This window comes from Carettochelys insculpta, chromosome 1 (assembly GCF_033958435.1).
Source record: "Carettochelys insculpta isolate YL-2023 chromosome 1, ASM3395843v1, whole genome shotgun sequence".
Classification (NCBI taxonomy): Eukaryota; Metazoa; Chordata; order Testudines; family Carettochelyidae; genus Carettochelys; species Carettochelys insculpta.
In genome coordinates, this window is record NC_134137.1 from 172,911,816 (window position 1) to 172,930,594 (window position 18,779).

At 44.2% G+C, this 18,779-nt stretch overlaps 1 protein-coding gene across 1 annotated transcript in view; it reads right to left on the reverse strand.

Annotated features, from left to right (window-relative positions):
* The window catches only part of PDE9A (phosphodiesterase 9A), a 105,506-nt gene extending 87,381 nt beyond the window's left edge, over nt 1-18,125 (reverse strand). The window contains exon 1 of the mRNA XM_074983411.1: nt 18,000-18,125. Coding sequence (XP_074839512.1) covers nt 18,000-18,068 — 69 coding nt within the window. The 5' untranslated portion in view covers nt 18,069-18,125. The remainder of the gene's footprint in view (nt 1-17,999) is intronic.
* Between the last annotated feature and the right edge of the window lie 654 nt (nt 18,126-18,779).

Here is an 18,779-nt window from a genome sequence, read left to right on the forward strand (position 1 = left end):
ATCTACATCCTTTCTATACTGGGGGTCCCCAAAGTGGATGCTCATTCTTGCTTTTGAAATATCTGATTTGCCCTGGACACTGGAATTCTTTCCTCTCTTTCTTCTCTTTCCCCTTTTGTGATTCATTTATTTTCAGTGAGAAAGCAGAAGAGGAAAGGGGCTTGTCAATGCTAACCCAACTAGCTACAAATATAGCCTACGGTACCTGAAATGACAACAAAACACACTTTATGATACACTTACCCTATATAACACGCATGACCACGTATTGCACGAAGAAACAACTGAGAGTCCTGAAATATGTTTATTTAACAGGACAGATCACCACAGCTAATCTAAATTGGTTAATTCATTTATATCAGCGATGAATCTGGACTAGTAATTTAAACATTTTCCAAGTGCTCCACACTTCCCACTGTAGGGTATGGCACCATTGCAGTCATGTTAAGTTAGCAGCTGAATCCACTCGAGAGAAATTCTAATTTTTGCCACTGCTGCTGACCCTCAAAGAATGCCCTTCGTCCTTCTGCACACCCAACAGGTGTTAAAAACACTACTGACGTTGCAAAGATAGCCCTAAATAATCTCAGTTTAAAAATCTTCAGGGCAGGAGACGGTGGAACTCGGGTTTTTATGCAAACCCTTCAGGCATTTGCATTATGATAAAAGTCTTTAAGCACATTATCACATACTATTTTTCCATTGGATGTCTACCTCAATCAGCGCATAGGATAGACCTGCTCAGGAGATGAATAGCGTGTGTAGTAAAGAAGGCTGTTCTCTGCTGGAACCTGCTTCCATTGTTGCAGAAGGTGGAAGATAATGGCAAGGGGTTTGCAGGAAGAGAAAGGACACGCTCGTGGTCTTCCAGTGATCCCTGCCCATTCCTTGAACCACCCCTGCCTCTGCCATTTGATCCACCTCTCCATTCCCATTGCATTCCCTGCCTCATAATACCAGTCTGCTTATCCAACCAGTCCCACTCTTCTCGCCCAGCTTGCTCAAGTCTCTTCCTCCCTCCCCCACTCCTCATCCGCCTGCAGTCCCACTCAAACTCTTTGTTCTAATCTATCCTCTCTCAGGTTTGGCTCTTGTCCATGCAGCACCCTCCTCTTCCCTACCTTGGCCCAGCAGATGGCCATTAAGAGCTCTGGGTACTCAGGCTGTCTACTTTCAGTTTCAGTGCCTGGGCTCCAGCTGGACATGCAGCATCCCAGAGCTGTAATTGCAGGCAAAGTCCAGCTCAGATCTGGGCTGTAAAGCACCCAGTGCTCATGGAATTAGACACTAAAATTTGAGAAGTCTCCACTGAGCATGAGCAAACCAAAATTTTTCAAGGCTTAAACCTTGGCCAAATTTGGGCAGGTTTTCATATGAATGGCAAAAATCACATCCCTGACACAAAGACCAACTTTAAAGTCCCTGCTCCAAAGCACGTTGCCATCACCTCCCACTAAATCGGTTTAAAAAAGTCTCAGAAGTTGTTTAACATGAGGAAAGCTTGTTTCCCTAATCTTGTTCTCAGATAGTCTACTTTCAGTCAAAACTGTTCAGCCCTAATAAATTCAGCCTGAAGCAGACATACAACACAGACCATTTAAACTCTGCAGCTATGTCTGTGCTAGAGAGTTTTGTCGACAAAACCGGTATTTTGTTGACAAATCCCATGGAGTGTCCGCATTCCCAAGGCGTTCTGTCAACAGTACATCGACAAAATGCTGCACTTCTGTCAACGGTGTTCTGCTGTTCCTCTGGGAGACAGAACATCTCTGTCAACAGATTCTGTTGACAGAAAGCGGGTCTGGATGCTCCAGGGGGAGCCTTTGATGACAGACAGGGCTTCTAGGACACTGGGAAGCCTTGTCTGCTGAGTTTCTAGTTGGCTGTTTTGCCAACAGAGCAGCTGAGCAGTCCGGTTGCTCTCTGCTGGCAGAGTGGATCACTCTTTTGATCTGCTTTGCAGTCTGGCCGCCATCTGTCAATGGCAGTTTTGTCAGAAGCAATCTTCTGACAGAAACTTCCATCAACAGATTGCTGTAGTGTAGACAAAGCCATACAGTCAAAGTTCAGCAAAACTAAAAGGTACTGAAAACTGGGTTTTATGCACCCTTAGTAATAGGTGGAGTTACCAGCCCCAGATATAACAGCAGGATTCAACCTTGTATTGATACGGGCAGCTCTAAGCATTCAGAAATCATAAATTAGGCCAAAACTGAGACTGGTTTCAAAATCATGAAGTTAACATACATAGGCTACGTCTACACGTGCACACAACATCGAAATAGCTTATTTAGATGTAGTGACATCGAAATAGTCTATTTCGATGAATAACGTCTACACGTCCTCCGGGGCTGGCAACGTCGACATTCAACTTCGACATCGGGCAGCACCACATCGAAATAGGCGCTGCGAGGGAACGTCTACACGCCAAAGTAGCACACATCGAAATAAGGGTGCCAGGAACAGCTGCAGACAGGGTCACAGGGCGGACTCAACAGCAAGCCGCTCCCTTAAAGGGCCCCTCCCAGACACACTTGCACTAAACAGCACAAGATCCACAGAGCCGACAACTGGTTGCAGACCCTGTGCATGCAGCATGGATCCCCAGCTGCCGCAGCAGCAGCCAGAAGCCCTGGGCTAAGGGCTGCTGCACACGGTGACCATAGAGCCCCGCAGGGGCTGGAGAGAGAGCGTCTCTCAACCCCTCAGCTGATGGCCGCCATGGAGGACCCCGCTATTTCGATGGTGCGGGACGCAGATCGTCTACACGTGCCCTACTTCGACGTTCAACTTCAAAGTAGGGCGCTATTCCCATCCCCTCATGGGGTTAGCGGCTTCGACGTCTCGCCGCCTAATGTCAATTTCAACTTCGAAATAGCGCCCAACACGTGTAGCCGTGACGGGTGCTATTTCGAAGTTGGCGCCGCTACTTTGAAGTAGCGTGCACGTGTAGACACGGCCATATTGATATTGAGATCTTATTTCCCATCTGGTCTTTGAACTTTTAGGTGTCACATTGGCAAGCTTTTCTATACCACCCTGGGGACAGAAACTTAATACTTTCCTTCCAGACAGTGAAAGTTGAGATTGTCACACAATAAAATGATTCTAGGAGCTGGGGATTTAAGAAAACACCCCAACTATCACAAAGCCATAACAGAATTTTTAGAGTTGGCAGCACTGTCTGGATGTGTGACTGTGCCAGACATGCTAGGTGAGTTAGATGAGGTATTAAACAAATATTTCATATCCTGTTCCCTGGGAGAAATTAAAAAAACCCATTACAGTGGTTGTGGTATGAAAGTTTTGCTGGTGGTGTTCTTTTTAATAGCAAGAGAAGGGCATAACTGTTAGTACATTGCTCCACTCATTGGGATGTCTAGATTAAATTTTATGGAATTGAACAATTAGATCATGAAAAACATGAGACAATTACCAGTTATTACACATTATTTGGAAAGTAATTGGCATCAAGACCCAATTTATCCTATGCGACTATTTTGATAATCACCACAGTGATGGACCTTAGTTTATTACAATCCAGCTGCAATCAAAGCAGTAAAATGAGGTTTTAAATATATTTTTAATCAGATTTAGATATGACTAAATCCTGCTCTTAGCAACACAGCATCTTTCTGAGAGCTGGCTACTAAAACTGTCTGACTTGGTATCACAAGCTCATTATTGTACAAACAACTGACAAATGCAATAATTTAGGAGACGCTTGTAACTGCAGCTGAACTTACAATGAACTTTTGTGACAAGCTGGGTTCTCATTCTGGAAATCAATTATTAGTGACCAGAGAGGATAAGAGCGGGATAAGATAAAAAATATTCAGGAAGCACTAAAGGTCAGAAAGCCAGCCAGTTTCATGAAGGAAAGCACCAGGATTTTAATAAAGCCAGCATGACTTTTTTCAAAGTTTCGGAGAATAATGAAAAAGTGCAAAGCTGGGCAATAAAATATTACTTTGTATTTAAGTCTAAGTGGACAGTGGGCTAGATTCCTAATGCTCTTGGTCTTTTACAAAGTTCGATAGAAACTGTGATTCATAAATCACTTGCTGCCTTTTGATAAGGAGATCAAGATTTGAAATGATTGTCTTTAGGGGGGTTTTAACCTGTGATTTTATGTTATAAAACTATTTTTTTTCACTTGTCAGATGGTGGATAATTCTGACTGGTTTCCTTCTATTTTCAAGCAAAGCAGCCAGCCAGCAAGCAATCATTTCCTAGCAAATGTAAAGTTTTCTGTGATTGCCTGTACATTCTTACTCCCAATGAAGTAAATGAGAGTTTTCCTGGTGACTTCTAGAGCTGGATCCTTAGTTGAGACTCAGGTGCTGAGTTATTTTGCTCTAAAACAGAAGTTCTTAACCTTTACTGCAGCCTGCACACCTTAGGTTCTCAAAATATGTTCTTGCACCCCTTTATCAAATATCAAAATGGAGATGGGGGGGCCTTATACACTTTTAAATGCATGTTAAATATATGCAAAATAGTTGTATATTATTACTCACCACAAATAATAGTATAGTGAGCATAGAGAAATAAGCAAGTACTACCCAGAGACGTTGCAGAGTTTTGCTGTGGAAGTAAACGGTAACTGGCGTGCTAACACTTCATGGCTAACTGACTTCAAACAAAGCCGCTGGCACTGCCACATCACCATCCGCACATGCGTCAAGAAATACCCTGCAATGTGGCGGTACGCTACATTTTGTAGCAAGACAATTTCACCACAATTAGCTGAAAAACTTGCGAGTAAATTTTTTGTTTGTATATTACCGTAATTGTTAAAAATGGATAATGTTAATAAATACATAGAGCTGATGAAACAAAGCAATTGTACTTACGTGCCTGGGCTTAATTTGGGTTTTTGAAGATTTACCTTCTAAAACAATCTGGCAAGTCTCGCACCCCCAGAAAGGTCATCACACACCTCCAGCGGGTGCGTGCACCCCAGGTTAAGAACCACTGCTCTAAAAACTGCTTCATGGGCTGCAGTACCCTTCTTATTTTACATCATGCACAACTTGTGTGTGCGTGGGGGAAGGTGCTTTGGGCACATGTGCACCGTTGATAGCTCCAGCACAGCGCATTCTCTCAGAGCCCGCTTTTATCTCAGAGACATTAGCAATTTTCATCATCTGTGGGTGACACTCTGCAATAATTAGCTTGCAAACATCCATCGCCACAGTACCAGCCATTGGGGTACCAATAGGGTGACCAAACAGCAAGTGTGAAAAATAACTACAGGGGAGAGATGCAACTGGCTTTTAATAGCAGAACTGTCCCAAGAAAATCAGGGCATCTGGTCGACCTAGTGGCCAATGGCAAAATGATTAGCCAACAGCCTGTTGGAGTCTGTCATCACCCACTTCCGATGGTAATTGCAGCTCACTTCTGGTCTCTCTTAACTACATGTCCAGGTACTTATGGGCCAAAAGAAGCTTACAGCACTCTCCAGAAAGGCATCCATCCTCACACAGAAGTTCTAGAACCACTGCCAGCCATCTTAGGTCTGCATGATGATGCAGGGCCATCACTCAGTGCTTGTGGGCCTGCTCCAGAATTTCCAATCAGCTTCCTGGGACTCCACAGTGATTGAAAGCTATGTTGGCTGTCTCCACTACTGCATCTCTGCATGAAGTCTGCACGTGAAGCCTCTTGCCATTGCTTTCTCTGGAAGGTAAGTGGCTGAAGAAGTGCCCTCTCAGGCATCTGCTGTCCTGTATCCATCCTGAGCCGCATTAATGCCAATATCTCAGGGTAGAAGCCAAGGTTTGCTACAGAGTGGGATAGAGGTCCACCCTGGACAGATATTTATAGCATGCCAAACAAGTAGCACTTCTTTGAACTGGCAAGCTAAGACCACTTCCACACAGGTGCCTGGGAAGAAAAAACAAGTTTTCTCAGAATATGCTTCCAAAAACAAAAAATCATTGAGCAGGACTGAGAACTATTGGATGTATTCCCAGAAATCCTACAGCCGGACAGGCGTGAGTACAGTATGAAAGTGGACGCAACAATTCCACTTTGGCTTTGCAGTATGGACACTCACACCGTGGTTAGGCCAAGCTGGGAGTTAGCAAGAACATACCCAAAGTGATGCGAGTGTTGTGAAGGGCATCGGATTGATGCTCTGGATGAATCCTTCTCGTTGTTCATAGAAGAGATATCATGCAGGCAGCAGCAATTCAGGTTGCCGTGTACTGCCCCAGCAAAACAAAAAAGCAGTCCTGTAGCACTTTAAAGAGTAACAAAATTATTTATTAGGCGATGAGCTCTCATGGGACAGACCCACTTCTTCGGAGCTGGAAAATTCTGCCCCAGCAATACGCTTCTGCTTGTCCCGGAGAATTCACATTTAGGGTTTAGGCTATAATGGCCATTCAATCCTTGGTTTCTTTGTTATCTCCACTGGTAAGGGTGACAGTTAGGGCCATTATGATTGCATGGATTCTTATCTGTTGGGAACTGGACTGGCACCCCTAAAGTTAATTTCAAATAGATCTCATCTTGTAGCGACTTTCAGTAACTATACTTTTGGGCTGGACTTGACCTCACCACCTTCCGACAGAAGACTCTGTTATTCACCAGCTGTTTCCTTCTCTGACCACTTCCCTGAAGAAATGCTGTCACAGAGAGGTAGCTGTGTTAGTCTGTATCTTCAAAAACAACAAGAAGGCCTGTGGCACCTCATAGACTAACAGATAGTTTGGAACATAAGCTTTCATGGGCAAAGACCCGCTTCATCAGATGCATGAGTGGGGGGGGTGGGGGGGTTCAGAGAAGGATTTAAAGAGGGGGGTGTCAGTAAAGGGAGGGCCAGAACTGACAAGGTCTATTCAGTCAGGGTGGAAATGGCCCATAATTAGTAGTGTACATCAAGAGAAGAGAAAACCAGTCAGATCAGTCACAGGAGATGTGGCCCATTGTCAGATTCTAATGTGGAGGTGTGAACATGAAGAGCAGAGAAGCTGCTTTTGCAATGGGCCAACCACTCCCAGTCTCTGTTCAATCCTTGGTTGATGGAGTCAAATTTGCAAATGAATGGCAGCTCAGAGATTTCTCTCTCCATTTTATTTCTGAAACTTTTTTTGGTGTAGAACTGCTACTTTTAAATCTGCTACTGAGTGTCCAGGGAGACTGAAGTGTTTTCCTACAGGTTTTTGTATGTTACTATTCCTGTTAGAAAGTTCTCTTTCCTGAACCAGCAAATCAAGATTAATTTAGCCATTTTGAATTTAGTTGTTTTTAGGGAACACTAAAGGTGGAGGAGAAAGCGTTAGAGGGTTCTCTCTGCACTTCCCTGTTGCTAACTCCTTCAAGATTCCCAACCACATATAAATCTAGTTTATTGCTTCTCCCTTGTGTATGAGCCAGATGGCAATGGAAGGAACATAATCCTCAAAAGCACTATAGCCACCACACTTAAGTTGGTTTCCCTGTTTTAAGATTAAATTTGCCACATTTCAGTCCCTCTTGCCTTTAGAGGAATTTCCAACAGGTGTGGAAAAAAAGGACCATGAAACTTGTCATCATTTAGTATTTTACACAATCATCTTCAGAAGCCTCCAACAAAATCATCGTGTCCCCATTTGACTGAAGCACAGAGTATGCTCTGATTGCTTCTGAGGGCAACAGAAAGCCAGGAAAGAAAGCAGCGTAGCTAATGGGATGACTGAGGCTTGCTGGAGTGGGAATAATAGTTGGATTAAGTGTGCAAAGAGTGTGAAACAGGCCACTGAGTCAGTGCTAATGCTTATTGACTGGGCTTTGGGTCATATCCACAATGCTAATGTCAGTGACTGTTTTGGCAAACATCCTTTTGGCCTTAGTCCTTTTTGTATGGCTCTCGTGTGTGTTAAAAATCTCATGGTACTTTGCAGAGAGGGAAGAGATTTACAACCCTAGTGTCTAGCCCAGGGGTGAGCAATAATTTTTGATGGGGGAGGAACTCCAAGATTTTGGGTAAGGGGTTGACAGCCACAATTTTCTATGGAGCAGGTGAAGGGTCTGGGATGGAGCTTGGATGCAGAAGGGAGCTTGGGATAGGGGACTGGGGTGCAGGAGAGGATGTGGGGTATGAGAGGGAGGTTGGGGGAAGCAGGGGCATGTGACCTGGAGCAAGGGATTGGGGTGCAGGGTCCAGAATGGGATATGGGTGCAGGAGAGGATTCCAGCCTGGGGAAGGCTGAAGGAGCACCTGCAGGGTGATCTGGGGTGGGGAGCAGTAGGGTGCAGAGGATATGTGTGGTGACCTGGAGCTGGGGATTGGGGTGCAGGGTCCATAAGGTGTCTGGTTTCCAACCAATAGGAGCTGAGAGATTTTGCTGGAGGACGGGGCAGCATGTGAACCTCTCCCCCCTCTGCAGTGCAGAGAACCACAGGGGCCAGCTGGCTGCTTTGAGCGGTGCTGCTCCCTGACGCAGGGGCTGGCCACAGGCCAGATTAAAAGGCTTGGTAGGCTCAATCTGGCCCAGTGGCTATGTCTTGCCCATGCCTGGTCTAGCCCAATATTCTCACTCAATTGGACATATTTTCATATTCTATGCTGAACAGGAGCTACTCCTCAAGATACAATAAAGGCTCTGATTACATGTAGTCTCTGCCCTGTTGATTTATAACTATTAACTTTGTATGTCACTTTGGGTTTTGGGTACCACAAGCAGGGAAGGGTGTGTAAACCCAAATTCTGTTCTATATCTAGGTTCAGAGTATCTCATCCTCCACATGTCCAGAATTCTGCCCCTTCTTCATTTTTGTTGATAATTGAATTTGGTTCCAATTTTGTTCCAACAAGCAGCTGATATTATTTTTTCTTTGTAAAATTCCTAATGGAGTAGTTCCAAAAAATGCTTCTCAAGCCAGCCTGTTCTCGGCTTCCAGCCCTTTGCATGACAGCATCAACCTGTTGGCTCTGACATCTGTAGTCCTTAGGTGATGTATGTTTTCAGCCAGTAAACTAAGCTGTGTTCAGGATCACTGTCAAGCTGTACAGGTGATCTTTTTAAATTGATGTAAAAGGCTAGTGTCTGTAGAATAAGCCTAGCTCATGGTACAACATATGGTAATATGTTAGCAGATGGCTCCCCTAAGGGCAAGCAGCCAAGTTTTGGTGAACCAGTGACTAAGAGGGGTAAGACGCTGAAGGACATCAGAACCATTGCAAGGAGTAGGTGCAGAGCCAGGGACGAGACGCACTCCAGTGGTCAGGGAGAAGGACCGTGCTGCGTTGAGAGTTTGCCCAGCCAACAGGCCCGTAATGAAGGCTGCTAGGCTGCAGCTGGTGACGAACAGTTTAGCTTCAGACTCACACATGCCACAAGGGCAGGTGAAGGTTGAGTAGCCAAGAAGCAAGGTCTCCTGCCAGGTCAGAAGCCCAGACTGGCCAGCCACCAAGCAGTGGGGTGCACATCTCAGCGTCATGTGCGCCACTGGCATGATCTGAGGGGGAGGTGTGTGTGTGTGTGTGTGTGTGTGAAGATTTTGGGTACCTTTGGGGAGGGGCGGGAAGGCAGGGGGTGGTACAGACCCAGCAATGGAGAGTGGGAGCAAAGGGGACTTTTGCCCCTGGGCCCCTTTGAATTGCTGAGGGAGTGTTACTGCACCCATGCGTATGGCTGTGTTGGGGGACACTCAGCACTGTGGTTCAGGCAGTGTGGAGGCCAAATGCACGAGGCTCCACCCCATCCAACCCTGGCCATGCCCCTCCCACCCTGCCCCAGGGCCCGTGGCAGCTGTTGGCCCCACTGGGATGGTATAACTATTTCAACATCACAGCTGAATTCTCTTCAGTCCCCTTTAGGCCCGTTTTTCTGTTCCTATTCCCCTACTTGTATATTCCTTTCTATAAATGCTCGCAGAATGTTGCTCTGTGCAATAGGCTCTCTGGATCCATGCAATCAAAAGGAGTCTATACCAAAAGCAAAGAGAAATAGGTTCAGAAGTGTGCTATCTTAAGACATCTGCCAGCACCTGTGTCCAACGCAGAGAAGGTCGACACAAAACCATTATGCTTTATTGTGGAAAGTTTCTTGTCCAGGGTGCTAAAGGTGTTCTTGAATGGCTTCAACAATGATTTGCACAGAAGAATTTTGAACTTCTGTACAAGAAGTCTGATGTGAAATTTCTCTCATCATGGTTATGCTTTCCTTCCCAACAGCCACCCCTGGCTATATCAATGTGAAACAGGCTTCGGACCACTTAAATATCACTGTGTGGAATCCACAGGGAAAGGAGAAACTTGCTTTTTAAAAAAAGAAAGAAAAAAAATTGTAATCACAGTCTTGTTGAGAAGCTGAGAAAGTACTGATAAGACTACCTATCTTGTCAGTTATATTTCCAAAACATAGAGATAAGCCTCAAATAAAACTTCACTTCTAAATCCCAGCTGAGTTTAGAAGTTTGAAATTTAGATCCAAGTAGCGAAACTTGATTCATTACCTGTCCAAAGCATCAGGTTTATTCTCCTTTATGGCCCAGCCTAATTAGTGGTTGGGCCAGAAATGTCAACTCTCCATTCCTCAGTTTCCCCACCTATAATGAGGCTAATGCAGGGATTGGCAACCTCTGGCGCACAGCCCTTAGGGTAATCTGCTGGTGGGCCACGATACATTTTGTTCACAATGACCATCCACAAGCATGGTTTCCCACAGCTCCCAGGGACCATGGTTCACTGTTCATGGTTAATGGATTATTAATTATTAATTAATTATTATTAATGGACTATTAATGGAGTTCAAAGTAGCGGCATGGGCTGCAGAGACATGCTGGCTGCCACTTCCCACCGTGTACTGAGGGTCGCTGACCCTGAGATAATGATACTTGCCACATCCTTTGTAAAGTGTTCTGGGAGCCAGTGATTTTAAAGTCATAAGAACTGGGTACGATTGTTATTAGTGGTCTTTTCTATATGATTTTAACTCCTGTCGAGTGAGGCCAGGATATAACACTGTGCTCATTTTGTATTTGCTCCTATCCTACTAAAGTTTTAACTATTCCATTCAAAATGTTATGCCTGATTCTTAGCTTACGCTGGAGTAACTCTATGTGAGGGAGGAATGGAATGGACACCTTTCCAGGCCCAGTCAGCAGTAAGTGATCTGGCATCGTTGTTGTACAAAGCAAAAGGTCCAGGTTTCTGGTCATATTCAGTCAGCATCTGTTCCTTATGTTTCTGTGTGATTTGGAGAAGAGTGATATTGCACCTGGAAACCTGGATGAAGTGGGGGAAGCTATGGAACCTATACCCCTGAGGCAATCTACCTCTGTTTGTTTGTTCCCCACGAGGCCTGGTGTGAGCCTCTGTCATCCCACTACAACCAGCTCCTCTTTCCTCCCATTCTCAGGCTCCAGTGGGAAGGGAAAGTTGCAATCTCCTGGCAAAGGAGGGGTGCCAAGCACGTGGCGACCACCAGAGCCCCCGTCTTGCCCTGACCTGGACTGCTGCCATGCCACCGTGCCCCCACCTTTGCAACATAGAAGCTTGCACAGCTGCAGAAGCTGGTATTTGCAGCCACTGTCTTGTACCTGGTTTCAAAGCAGATGCAAAATAGGGAGTCCCAGTCTACCCCTTACCAGGGCTTCCAGCAAACCAAGTCAAGCTACTCCCTTAAGAGCTCTGTGCTGTACCTGCCGCAGAGTGGCCACATAAAAACATAACTTTGGCCTTATACATAACACGCCCTTATTGTGTTGGACAGATGCTCTTTTGTGAGCTTATTGTTCGTGTTCTACAATGTATCTCTTCTAAAGTCTGCCACTCAGTTTTTTGTTACAGCTAGTGCAACCGTGAGCCCATTGCCCACTCTTCCAGCTCCTGCAGCTGTTAGACTAGCAGAGATCCGATGGTGAAAATAGACTAGGAATGACATGTTCCTTGAGCAAATGAAATCCACCCACACAGACAGGGCACCATTAAATGCATGGAGGTAAGGAGGATGGAGCGTGAGGAAAGGAGAGCATACAAGGAACGTGAAGCCAAGATTCAGAAGCTGATACTGAGGCTTGTGGAACAGCAAACAGAGCTGCTGAGGTACCTGATAGAGGCACAAGAGGGGCAGATAGAGCACAGAGCCTCCCTCTACCTCATGCTGAGTCTCACGCTCTCTTCACCATATTTCATAGCTCCCTCTCCCAGGCACGCTGGGATGCAGGAGGGAAGTCAAGGGCACCCTTCCAATCAAGTCCCAGGGATGTCTACCGGAAGAGAAGGCTGACGTTCCCACACCAGTGACTGCTGAACCAGGGCATTGCAAAACACCGCTAGCCCTTGCGCACTCCTATCCTACTGAACCGCCTGCCCTGAACTCCTTTACTGTCCCATTTCCTTTCAGACCCTAAATAAAAAGTGCATCATTTCTCAAAACCAGAATCTTTAGTGCTTGAATTGTATGGGAAAGGGAGGGTAGCAGGGTTTACGGGCCACCACACACAATACAGGGGGTAGCTCATTACCAGCAACATACTTGACTGTAATTTCACTGCCCGGTCAGTCATAAAGCTGTTTTCAAAGCCTCCCTGATTAGCAGTGTCCCTCACTGTGCTCTTTTTATTGTCCTAGTGTTTGGCCATTCATCATTACTGGCCAGGTGATCTGCCTCCACCCTGGCATTAAATATGCTCCCCCTACTTTCACAAGCATTATGGGTCACACAGCAGGCTGTCATAATGATGGGAATGTTGCTTTCACTGTGATCTAACTGAGTTAACAAACCCAGAAACCTAGCCTTTGAATGGCTGAAAGCACATCTTACTACCCTTCTACACTTGCTCAGCCTATAGTTGAACTACTTACTGCAGTAGGCTGCCAGCATAAGCTTCATAAGCCACAGGAGCAAGGGGTGGGCAGGGTCTCCAAGGGTAATTGTCTGCATCTTCATGTCTCCAATGGCAATTTTCTGGTCTGGGAAAAAAGTTCCATCTTGCAACTTTCTGAAGAGATCAGAGTTCCTAAAGATGCACGTATAATGCGTCTTTCTCAACCACCCCATGTTGATGTCAGTGAAATAGCTCTTGTGATCCACCAAAGCCTTCAGTACCATGGATGATTACCCTTTGTACTTTATGCACTTTGTGGCAAAGTGGTTTGGTGTCAAGACAGGGATGTGAGTTCCTTCTCTTGCCCCACGGCAGTTAGGGAACCACATCACAACAAAACCATCCACTACGTCCTCCACATTTCCCACAGTCACTGTGCTTCCTCGCAGAAGGGTATTGATTGCTTTGGCTACCTGGATCACAGAAGCCCCCAGCTCCAAAGTAATTTCCAAATGACCGGTAGCTTTTGGTGTTGCAAGCCTCCTCAAGGCTATTGCCACTTCCTTTTCAATGGTCAGAGCGGGTCTTATTTTGGTATTTTTGCATGTCAGGAGAGAAGAAAGCAATTCACAAAGCTCCATGAAAGTGGCCTTACGCACTTGGAAGCTTTGTAGCAACTGATGCTTGTCCCATAGCTGCATAACTATGTGGCCCCCACCAGTCTGTGCTCGTTTTACAGGACCAGAACCCAACATGCCACTGTGTGAGCAGGATTGACTGCTGCTAGCGTCTGCTAGTTGCTCCACTCCAGTATCCTGTAGCGTAGGTCAAGGAGGTTGAATTGCATAGGAAGGTTTGTTTAGGATTTGATTAGTTTTAAGGCTGTTTTTCTTTTTGACATTTAATAGGTGCCTTTGATTTAGCTGGTAAAATGACTCCAAATCCATCACTTATTTCCTGAGCGTTAGGAAAATATGAAACTGGATGATTTCCTCAAAACTTGGACAGGGCCAGTTCTCTTTTCTTTTTCCATTTAAATTACTTTTCTTGCCCTCCCATCTTTCCATCCTAGGGTGTAGCTACAATGGGACATTAATTAAGACATTTAAAAAACCCCTCAGATTAAATGATTTGCCTCACCCACTGTCACTGCTCATAATACTTGGAGTGAAATCACTCCACTGAGATATTTAAAAATGACACCGCCTGAGAGCCACCCCAACTGGAATTATTGCTGTTTGGCAGTTAAGCTCTGTAGCCATTTACTCCACAGAGTTAATCTACTGACATGCATACTGAGCCTTGACCTCCAAGTGGAAAAAAAAAATCACCCTCATAAACATGCTGTGCCTGGATGGCTGCATGGCTGTGCCTTCAATAGAACCACATTTAAGATTTCTTTTTAAAAAATCCCTCTTGTTTGAAGAGATGAGAGAGTGGCAATATTTGCCTCCAGGCCCAGAGGTCAAACGTCTCAAAATTCATAGATGGAAAAATGGTCTGAGATAAATGAGATGAAATTCAATACGGACAAATGCAAAGAACTCCCCTTAGGAAGGAACCATCAGCTGCAGAGATACACAATGGGAAATGACAGCCTAGGCAGCAGCCCTGCAGAAAGAGGTCTTAGGGTCACAGTGGACCACAAGCTAACTGTGGGTCAACAGTGCAACAGGGTTGTAAAAAAGCAAACGCCATTCCGGGATGTAGTAGCAGGAGTGTTGTAACAAGACACGAGAAGTAATTCTTTCATTTTACTTCATGCTTGTTAGGCCTCAATTGGAAAACTGTGTGCAGTTCGTGACACCACATCTCAGGAAAGAATTGAACAAATTGGAGAAAGTCCAGAATAGAGCACTAAAGATGACTAACTGGCTAGAAAACAAGACCTGTGAGGGAAGACTGAAAAAATTGGGTTTGTTTAGTGTGGAAAACAGAAGGGTGAGATGGAACGTAACAATTTTCAAGTGGATAGAAAGTGGTTACAATGAGCAAAGAGACACAAATATTCTCCTCCTCCGAGGACAGAAGGAGAAGGAATGGGCTTAAATTGAAGCAAGGACAGTATAGGTTGGACTTTTGGAAAAAAAAAAACTTGACTGTCAAGAGCTTAAACGCCTGAATAAATTACCTAGGGAGTTTGTGGAATCTCCATTGTTGGAGATTTTCAAGAGCAGTTTAGACAAATGCCTTTTGGAGTGATATAGGTAATACTTAGCTCTGCGAGGAGTGCAGGGGATTAGACCAGATGACATCTTGAGGTCCCTTCACTCCTACAATTCTGTGATTCTACTGATGGGGTCTTTTACCCTTGCATTGTGCAGATCACCCAGAAGGGTTTCAAAGCCCAACATATTGAGAGTCACAGTCCAGCAGGTCATCTTTTTGGGGAGTATTGTAGGCAGAGCTGGAGGGACTGATAAGGATATCAATGCTTCACATCAAATGGCAAGACTTTGTCACAAATGAGGAGCTTTGGAACAGAGCAGGACAAGAACCACTTGATGTTCAAATCGAGAGAAGAACATGGGGATGGCTAGGCCACTCTCTCAGAGACCATCATCCAGCATAGGTTCTCAAGCTCTCAAATGAAATCCACAAGGAAAACACAAAAGAGGACAATCTTGGACAGTGTGGAGGAGATCTACTGAAACTGAAGGACAATAACTGGGGTACTCCTGGGGTCAGCTAGAAGCTTTGTCCCAAGGCAGAGAGAAGTGGAAGAGGCTTGTAGATGACCTATACTCCACTCGGAGTACAAGGGATTAAGTAAGTAGTAAGTAACAGCTATCTGTTAGGATGTAATGCTTAATTAAATGTTAATGTTTTCATTAACAGATCCTTAAGTGTAATGTGCTACATACTAGATCTTCAGGCATAATACTCAATGAGCCTGACAGTCATCTCACTTAAAATCTTGTAAATGAGGATTAACTCCACAGAAGTCAACGGTGCACCAAAGTGCAAAACTGGTGTAAGACAAGAATCAGGCCATTTAAATGAAAAAGTATTTATCATCATCATCATCAATCAGGTGCCCATCTCCAACACAATATTATGAAATGTTCATAAACACAGTCAAATTCGGGGGCTTTCAAACTCAAACAATTTTATTATGACCATATTTCAGTAGTGGGTCAAACAAGGAGCTGCTTCGCATTACTTTAAAGAGCTGCCTCCAGAAATCACAAATACTTCATTCCTTGGAAGATTATGGATTCCTTTCATATAATTAAGTTTTTACTTGGGAGGCATGAGGCTTTGCACTATGCTCTGCTTGCCCCTGAATGAGCCCCCATTTACTCCATATTTTTACTGCAGTAATCCTTCCCAACATTTCACAGATGGAATTTCACATCTGACAAAAGAAGCAGATAACATTTACTGAGCAACATTTATATTGCTTGCGTTTGCATTGCTGTTTCATGCAGTCATGCCTCTGGTGTGTTCTTCTGCAATATAATTGCTCTTCAGAGACTAATCCTGGGAAACACTCAATTTCTTAGCAGGAGGAAGTGACAAAATATTGTTTAGTAACTATAGTCTCCAACTTTTTAAATAAAAATTAAAACCTTTGTTTTTTATATTTCTGAAGGAGTTATGGAATTTCACACAGCAAGTGTCATTTCTTTGGATTATTAGGCAACTAGCTCTGCCAAGCTGTGGCAAACCATAAATCCTTCTTCCTGTGTAACTGTGTTTGAATGCTCCTTTCTGCTCGTGATGAAAAGCTGACAGCAACAGAGATTTCACATTCAACTCAAAGCCCCAAAACTGATGAGGTGATAATATTCTGCTGAGGAAACTTGTGCAGCTCTTTATTATCCAAGGTCTTATTTTGAATACATTCCTCATTTGCTATTTGCATACTCCTGTGAGCTTGCCATATCCAGGGGAATTTGTTCAGTCTCTTGGGTGACAAGTGCAGTCTGGTAAGGGCCCATAGGCAAAGAAGACACACTTTGGGATGACAGTAGGCAACTACTTAGTTACCTAATGATTTATTCAGTGATGAGCTTTCATGGGACAGACCCACTTCATCAGATCAATTTCATTTCCAATCCAGACTGACATTTATAAGTACAGAGGACAAAAGAAAAAGAAAAGAAAAGAAAAAATTTCAATAAAAACTTGATCTGAAGAAGTGGGTCTGTCCCACAAAAACTCATCTCCAAATAAATCATTTTGTTAGTCTTTAAATTGCTACATTTCTGCTGCTTTGGTTTCCTGGAGTGCAGAGTAACACGGCTACCTCTGTGTTACTACTCAGTTACCTGTTATTTATGGTTATCTAATAAATGAAGAGTAACAGAGACGTAGACATGTTAGCCTGTATGCCAACAAAACAAAGCAGCAGAAATGCTACATCTTTCCAAAGGAAAAGTTGAGGGCATGTAAAATAATTTAGGCTTGATCCTTGAATTTTGCAAGCCAGAACGAGATGTCTTTTTAATAGCTGAGTGTCATCTATTTGCTGTGTAAGGTACTTGACTTGTGTCCAAAAGATGATCTAGGCTAAATTAGGAAGTGAAACAGTAGGGTATTTAGGTGTAAAATGCATACCTAGCATATTTCACATATTCTGAGCTGTATGTTTCTTATAGTTAGCATACATACTCCTCAGAGCATGGATTGCATATTCCTTTATGTTCTGTATAGCACTGAATGCACAATAAATAATACCTGAAGTTCTGATAAAACTTCAGTGAAGAAGAACTCGGTCAGTGTTATTGTTGGCCACTACCCACTACCAGCAACTGAGATACAAATGCATATTAATTAAACAGCTTCCTAGCACTTAGAGTATATTTTAAAATGTCTTCTTCCCGTTAATATCCATGTGCCAGACAATCTTAAAATAATGCATCATAGCTTCCTTTTCAGTTACTGTTCATCATGTGAAAACCAGGACAGCACCTTTCCACACGCAAAACTTTGCAAACCCTGAAAGGGTTGCTTCTGTAGAGCAGTCCTGGAAGACTATTAAATCAGCATTTCACACACATACACGGAAGTCCTGGAGCATAGAGAGTCTTAATTGCACTTTAAAAACAAACCAACTGTATTTGTTCCCAAAGCAGAAGTAACTCAAAAGCATTTTATAAAGAGTAAAGCTCCATGCCAGTGCTGAATATAAACACATTTAAAGCTTTAGGTCACATAATACAGTGTGACATCATCGCTGCTGTTGCTTACTGAAAGAGATACCAGCCTGTGAAAAATAGAAGTACCTTTTGAATTCTTCCGTCAATATCCAAATAGATACACTTGGGCCGGTAGGTTGAAGAGGCAGATCCCATCTTGCTATAGCTGGACTTTTACTGTACTTTCCCTGTGTCAGCTGTATAGCAGGAAAAAGGGATTAGCCAAATAATCCTGAGCCACCACTGCCTGTCCCTTCAGTGTCTTAGCTCTTCCTCCGTGTACCACAGTCTCATGCTGCGATGGTCCCTCCTCTAGCATACATGCATTTTGCGGTGGCTCTGTGTGTGTGTGTATGTGTGCCACCTCCTCTGAGTTTTTCCTTCTCTCTGACTCCAGCTGCCTTGGACAGGGAAAGACTGGCTCCAGATCCTGCCGTTTAGTGCCCTCCTCATTCCCATAGCAACCCCCTTTGACTTCAGAGCTGGGAGCCTGCGGGCAATCAATCTGTTACGCTGTACTGGCGAGCAGGACTTGATTAGTCGCTTTCAACACACAAGACAAAGTACCAGTTATCGCTGGGAGAATCCTCTACATTAGACTGCAGCCAGCGTCATTTGTTTTTATGGTGAAATGGAAACAGAACAATCAACTAATATCTATCCTTTCAGTTGCCTCTATTCATTTTAAAGAAGTATGACAGACTCCCAGCTGTACTGAGTCCTGGCACATTTAAAAACACCATGTAGCCAGACCTGGGACTGACCCAGCTAAAACTAAGCCGCTACATTTATATGCCACCTCTGTTATCATTGGATAGGCATAAGATGGGCAAGAAAGAGTTATAGTAATAAAATGTAGACCCACAG